Source organism: Notothenia coriiceps, unplaced genomic scaffold (assembly GCF_000735185.1).
Source record: "Notothenia coriiceps isolate Sejong01 unplaced genomic scaffold, NC01 NC01_scaffold00012607, whole genome shotgun sequence".
Classification (NCBI taxonomy): domain Eukaryota; kingdom Metazoa; phylum Chordata; class Actinopteri; order Perciformes; family Nototheniidae; genus Notothenia; species Notothenia coriiceps.
Genome location: NW_011345308.1, coordinates 47775 through 55023, shown reverse-complemented (window position 1 = coordinate 55023; position 7249 = coordinate 47775). Strand labels below are relative to the sequence as shown.

General features: G+C 38.8%; 1 protein-coding gene across 1 annotated transcript in view; it reads right to left on the bottom strand.

Annotated features, from left to right (window-relative positions):
- Positions 1–343: 343 nt before the first annotated feature.
- Positions 344–7249, bottom strand: part of LOC104947478 (synapsin-2) — a 54611-nt gene continuing 47705 nt past the window's right edge. The window contains exons 11-13 of the mRNA XM_010773498.1: positions 6691–6757; positions 3014–3836; positions 344–2352 (exon numbers count right to left, since the gene is read on the bottom strand). Coding sequence (XP_010771800.1) covers positions 2199–2352; positions 3014–3836; positions 6691–6757 — 1044 coding nt within the window. The 3' untranslated portion in view covers positions 344–2198. The remainder of the gene's footprint in view (positions 2353–3013; positions 3837–6690; positions 6758–7249) is intronic.

Sequence of the window (7249 nt, the reverse complement as noted above, 5' to 3'; positions counted from 1 at the left end):
TGAGATAAAGCTCAATGAAGAAACAAACAAGCAGAACATGCCTTACAAACACTTGAGTGGAGTAAGGAATAAGAGTAAGGAAGACTTAGTGTCAGAAAAACTTTGCTGATTCAGTGACTTATTTTAAGATATACTGTTCGTATATGTAAGAATAAATGTTGCAGTTGGTTGAATACTGGCATATTTATATAAATCACATTGATGAAGTGAAATCACAAACTGCAAACTTTTGTCATATTAAAAACTTTCATTCTAATTAGTTAACCTAAGAAATGAATCCGATCTTTATATGAGAAAACGATGTGGTCCTTAGAATACAACATTGGAAAATAAAAGGCATTAATTGTATTTCATGAATTAGTGGAATGATGGAACCACATCTTTATTAACTTTTATCTGTACAGAAAAAAACATCATCAGTCACCAGATCATGCAAAGCAGTATTGTATTACGAATAAAAACAATACAAAACAAACAATATATACTTTACCATAAATATGGAGCCTCAAAAATATAAATCAATCAATATATTACAAAAAATAAACTCCTGAGATGACACTTACATACAAATACAATATGTGTTAAATGACTTGCCACATAGTACTGGAAATGGATCATCAGACAGGTTGATTAGCGGATCTTAAGTTTTGAGATTTTTTTTCTTTTTTTGTACACATATGATCTTGAAATGCAGCAACTGAGCTGAAAATGACCAGTCATCGCACTGGTTTCAATCCAGGTTGCCTTAAATTCAGTCCCACAACACAAAAAGGATTAATCACAGAAACCAACAGTTAAACATGGCATATTCATCTGAAAACCAGTGAAATGTCTGCGGTAAAAAGCAACCTGGAAAGTTGTGATTGAAAGGAATCTTAAAGGGAATGTAAGAGTAAGGTAACAGATACACATATCCTGTATGTATTTATATTTATATTAGGGTGACAGCACTCAACAGTTAAGTTGAGGTGTTATTGCACTACTGTCTCAATGTCTTCATGAGAATAATCAACAAATTACAATACTGTTGATAGATCTACACAGAGGTGAAACAAGAAATCACCAGTCACAGCTACAGATGTGTCTTTTTACTCTTTGAAATGCATTCAGTTACTTATCAGGGTTGATTGTTCAGTCACCAATATTCTCAAACCATTGGCAATAAATCCTGCCTGTAATACTTAATCAAACACTTGAAGTGAAGGAATGAATCTCAATTTGTAATCGACCCAGGTCTGCCCAGCTAACAAACGTAGCTGAATTGAAAACATGTTCACAATAAAGCTACAACATCTAGAGAGAGAGAGAGAGAGAGAGAGGCAACGTAGGGCTCAACAATGATAGAGTTCACCTTCTTCTCCAAAAGTCACACTGAGCCATTGGAGGAGCCATGCATAACAATTGAACACGGATGAACACATATTTCGGACTCCCTAACATGACATTGAACTTCAAGGCATTTAGACGAAAAGGGGGCAGCAATGACGAGCCCATTAGTCATTTTGCCAAGAGATACAACAGCTTGATTTACCCATCAAAAAATCCCCAGTCGTTTTTTTTCTTTTTTACTCACATACTTTCACTTACTGACCAAAACGTATTCACTGTGGGGGAAACCATAAAACGTCAAAAATCATTTTTCATAATGTGTATGAACCCAGCCACTTAATGAAAGAGTTATGTCACTGACAAAAGCTAAGTGAAAATATTTCACTATTTATTTCCTATAAGTGGCTTATCTCCCTTTAAAGTGATATATATTTGTATTCATTTACTTTATATTTATATATATTTATATATATACTGTATGTACATTTTGTCTGTAGTCTCTAATTATCTTTTTATGTACTTCAGATACAGTTCCTTAAAGTTTGCTCTGGGAAAAATAAATATGTTGTTATTCTATACTTCTTCTATATCTTCTATAATTCTATATCAATGACGTAACTCCTTCAGTCCAATAATTCTGGCAAAGCATCATTCTCTGAATATCCTACCCAGCAGGCCTCACTGTCACTCACACAGAGTATTTGAAAGTGGGGAAGAGGAGGGTACCAGGACAGAGGGGATACAGTACAGTTAACACACAAAGTTTAATCTCAGACTTGTTCACATTTAATATCAATCAAGTCATCACTGGCCAACAGTAAAAGGGGGGGGCCAGGATCCAAAAGGGGCTGACTACAGTTTGGCTGTGTCTAGTCAGAGAAAAGGCTGGCGAAGGACTTTCGGAGATTGCGAATGGTCTCAGCCTTTTCCTCGTCTTGGCCGTCACCTCCGGTGCTCGGGGCCCCGCGGAAGAAAGAGGAGTCGCTGAAGGCGTTGAAGGCATTGGTCAGGGACTGGGACTTACTGGGAAGGGAGGAGGGAGGGAAAAGGGAGGGGGGGAGAGCAAATGGGCGAGGAGGGAGGGCAGGAAGGACGGGACGCAGTAAATAAAGTAAGTTAGAGGGAAAAGTAAGGAGGGTAGTCAAAAACACTATATTGTACAATGATCTTTGAAAACATTCTTAAATGTTGACATTGTACTTTACCCCCCTCCCCCCATTGATTATAAGCAATATATGAACATTTACTATATTGCTTATAACACATAATTTAGATATAAGCAGATATAAGGAAATGTTCAGGTCATTAGAATAATAACTTCCTATGAAATGTGTTTTACTATTGTCGTTAATATACTACCAAGCAATTCATAGAGAGGACTTGAAGTCGCTGACTCATACATCAACAAAAAGAAAATGGACCTTACATCTGCTTAAAAGGATTTTATAGTAAACCACATATCATATCTTTATATACTGCTTATATGTGCTAAATAGTGAGGGCTAAAACAAAGTGTGTATTTCATAGTTTCAGTAGGTTACCAGTTGGACTGGAACACTTAAAAGACACTTTGAAAACAACAAATATTTTTGATAAATTATCAAAGAAAGGATTTAGATATTTAAATCAAATTTGTATTTAAATCACAAAGTATGGCCCATTGTGCTGACAAGACGGCTCTTACTTCAGAAGAGGGTGGGTTTTTGGCTGGGATCCTGGTTGTTCGTCCACAGCGGCCTCACCCTCAGCAGGGGCCTCTGCATCTTCAGCTGGGACAGGCTCTGGGTTTTGGGAAGGAGAGGCCGGCATGGCCTGTGGCTGAGCCTTAGCCGTAGACTCTGCCTGAGGAGGGGACTGAACCTGTGCTGGGGCAGGGGCTGCGGAGGCATCTGCTGGGGCAGCGGGCTGGGGTTTAGGTAAAGCTTTGACAGGGGGCGGGGTTTGTGGCTTTGGCTGGATCTGCGGCTTTGAATTCCTGCGAATTGGAGGGATTGGCTTTGCAGGTGGTGTGGGTTTGGGTGGCAGCTCTTTTGGTTTGCCAGGAGCTGGGGATGGGGAGCCCTGAGGCTGGGGCTTGGGCTGCTCTGTGGTAGGAGCTGAGGCTGAGGGGGAGGCTGGGGCAGGGGCTGGGGCAGTAGCAGTGGCAGGTGCTGGAGCTGGTGCTGGGACTGGGGCTGGGGCTCGGACTGGTGCTGCTACTTTGGTTGGAGGAGAGCGTGGAGCGGCTGCTCTAGCTGGGGATGGTGGTGAAGCTTTGGCTGGGGTAGAGGAAGAATCTGGGGCTGACTTTGCGACAGAAGTGGCTTTCAGCATTGGGGGAGGAGGCCTCTGCACTGGAGGCCTTGTGACCGAGGCGGCCCTCTGGACCGGGGCCTTCTGAGCCTGAGCTGCTTTCTGAACTGGCCCTGGGCTAGGTTTCTGGGCCTGACTGGGCTTTGGTACCGGTTCAGACACTCTCTTTGCCGACTCTGACGGTGTATCCACACTCTGTGCTTTCACTGGTGCACCTAAAGGATTAAAATATAAATGTATCAGATTAAACTTAAATGATTATACAACATATACAGGCAAGACGAGCTAAAAAGCCAAAATAAAGTAAAGGAAATAAATACATAGGCATATTTTTTAGCACCAGTTTTCTTTTTGTGCAGCAGTTTGAAATCAAGGCACTAACTAACCCTCATCAAAAGACCAAAGCAGAACATGATATAGGCCAGGGAATGAGCTTGAGTCTCGACATGCTCATTCACATAACAACTTTTCACATTCAAAGAACTCTAACCAACTCATCTGTCAAGAACAAACTGGAGCAAAGCAGGCTCTGAATATTTGGACTGCATTAACAACCAGCAGGTGGCGGCAGATCAACGGCTAAGAGAAGGTGACAAGTCCTTCATGCCAAGTATTGGTTGCTTTTATGCAAAAAGCATGTGACCAGCAGTGTGGTGAAAACGACATGAAGGGAGGAAAGGAACATGTCAGAGATGTGAATGAAAAACTGTAAATAACAAAGGAAGAGATGATACAAACAGGAGAAACAACAATGTGGACTCAAACTCAGGCAGCAAAGCAACCTATCACGCAGCAGAAAAGAAACACATGCAGTATGTGCTGAGTAGGAAGTGACTGGACAGGGACTGATTCATTTTCCTGGTCAGAATTATAGATGGGTATCTAAATGATATCCTCCAACATTAAATAGAGTTGTCTTTGTAGACAGCATGGAACGTGTATAAAAGTATGCTAACTTAATTAACATAAAACTTTAATTTTGGGATTTGAAATGAAATGATAACCATGATCACATGCTATGACCACAAGAAATGCATCCCACACATTGTCATTTAGTCATTACTGTAAAGGAAGCTGCAGCAAATGGCTATGAGTCTTATGTTTTCCCTAATGGTTGCTTGGGACTCAAATCGCATAAAAAACAAAGAAAATACTATTTGTACAAACATAATTAGTAAAGGGTGATAAAATATGTATTTGCTTGGATGCAAACCATGGATTATTTGTTAATTTTTGATTATATATGAATTATATTTATACAATATAATATAATTAATATTTGTAATCACTTGGCTGCTTTATCTAAAGAGGATGCAAGTCAACAAACTGGGTAAGCCTCTAACGTGTGCTACATCAAACCTCTTCATGTAAATCAGGAGAGATTAAGACAGAGAAGAACAAACTATTATTTATTACCAGATTGTCTTAAGATCAAATGTGATCAAATCAGTTATATGGATCCAAGCAAATTTGGAAATGAACATGCAAAGACAGAAAAATACACTTCTTTACATTGAAACTCTTCATTAATCACCCAAGCAGGTTTGTATTAGTCAAGAAAAATGTGTATTGTGTACTGTGTAAAGCCCCTTTGTCTTGTCTCAGGTATTATAACACAGAACAATGAGGGGTTAATTTACAACAAAAGACACACCAGGCTGTTTTTCACTACACATTCAGTTTTTGCAAAGTGGCCTTTCTTTCTATCTGTTATACCATAAACTCGCACTATTATGTACAGAACTTAATATGATAAGAAAGATTGAAAAGCCATTAAACATTCTGAGCTGACCAGAACTTGAACAGTGATCATGTGTAGCGTATTTATGAAGAGATTTTACATTTAATATCAGAATGCATACTAAATAAGAAAAACATCTCTCTATAAATAGGCTAATCTGCAACCGTGAAATACATTTTCTCAGTGTTAGATTAAAATAAAAATAAATTAAACTGCAATCCTATTTGAATATCTTAAAATCTCAACACTGTTGGCACATGATCAAATCTAACTCCTGTAAAACATTAAATGGCAGCCTCCCTAAACCAACCAGCAAAAACATATTGAACATGACAATAAGTACTGGCATTTTCCATATCCATGCAGAATTAGAAAACCTAATTCAAGTAAATAAACAAACATGTGATAATGGTTTTGTTCATTTACCAAACCATTATTATTATGTTACATGATGTTTGATAACTGCTTTTAGTAGGCACATTTAGTTTAACGCAGCATCCCTGAGCACAAAATCACTACAGTCAACACAAACGCTATGGCTGCAAATAAAGCCCACAGGCTGGTTAACTGCCTGGAGTGAACTGTATTCGCTTCTTAGTCTTGTGTCAAAGAGAGACACAGACGTAGCTTACACAGACAGCAAGGTCATATTATTTTCTTGGACAATGTACTAGTTTAGTTTCAAGGCACAGAGATAAGGATGCAGATAAAATACAAATTGCTCTTAGTCTTAAAGGAATCGTTTGACAATTTGGGAAAAATAATCCAAACATCCAAATAAACTTAAACATGAAGCTACAGCACTGCAGCATGTTAGTGTAGCACCCATAAGGTTGAGGTTGTCTACCTGCACATGCATGTTTATACCACAAGGGGGCAGATCACCTGATGGTTCATCATTGTTTCATGCTGGAGATGAACAGAAGAAGTCTGTCTGTGTGTGACTGTGTTGTGCTTGGAGATCGTTTGAGATTCTGACATCTTGCACATGTGCCTTGTGGAATTTAATAAATTAACGTTTTTCTACATCTATAATACCCTTGCGGTCTGAGTGGTGTGACATTAGCACAAAGACTGAAACGAGGGAACATTTCTAGCATTGGTTCTGTTAAGAAAAATCAACCTTCTTTATCTCTTTTCAGTAACTAATAACCTGTTGTTTCTTGGGTTATTTTTTAGTAATCTTTACTAACGTTAGAGAATGTCTCTTTCAAGTACTTCATTTGAGAGAAATCTCTTTAGATGGGAGCAGTGAGACTTTCCCTACACATACTTTGGCTCTACGGTGGAAGCACTTGTATTACAATGGAGAACAGTGGTCAGACAACCTTGAGGTTGAGGGCGCTGGCCCGAGGTCTTGTTTGGATCTGGCAGTCCCTCCTTAGGGGCAGCGCTCTGAGAGAGAGTGGAAGACAGATGAGAGAAAAACAGAAGACGTAAGATCATTTGTGAGAGACAGAGAATGGGAAAGAAAGGCAAACAAAGTTAAGCAGGTTTTAGTAAAATAATCAGCTGTTAAATGTGAAACGCTACACCAAAGTAACTTTCCTGCAGACCTGTTGGATTATGAACATACCTTTCCTTATACTCACAGGAAAATGTAAGCACATTTTGTATGAGCATGTGTCATTTAAATAATTATTTTGGAGCCATCCCTCAGAGATAATGTAAAATTGTAATAATTGGCATAGCTTTTGTTTGTTTTCATCACTTTTAACAGCATATAATTGGGACAGGCCTTTAATTCCTTCCGCATAAAAGTCTTCCTCAACAAAAATGGAAATCAATTTTTTTAGCACAGCATGAATTGTTCTTCTATAAAACTTAGGCCATGAAATAATTATCAATAATAAATGAATACTTTGATATAGCCTGTCTGTGGTTGTC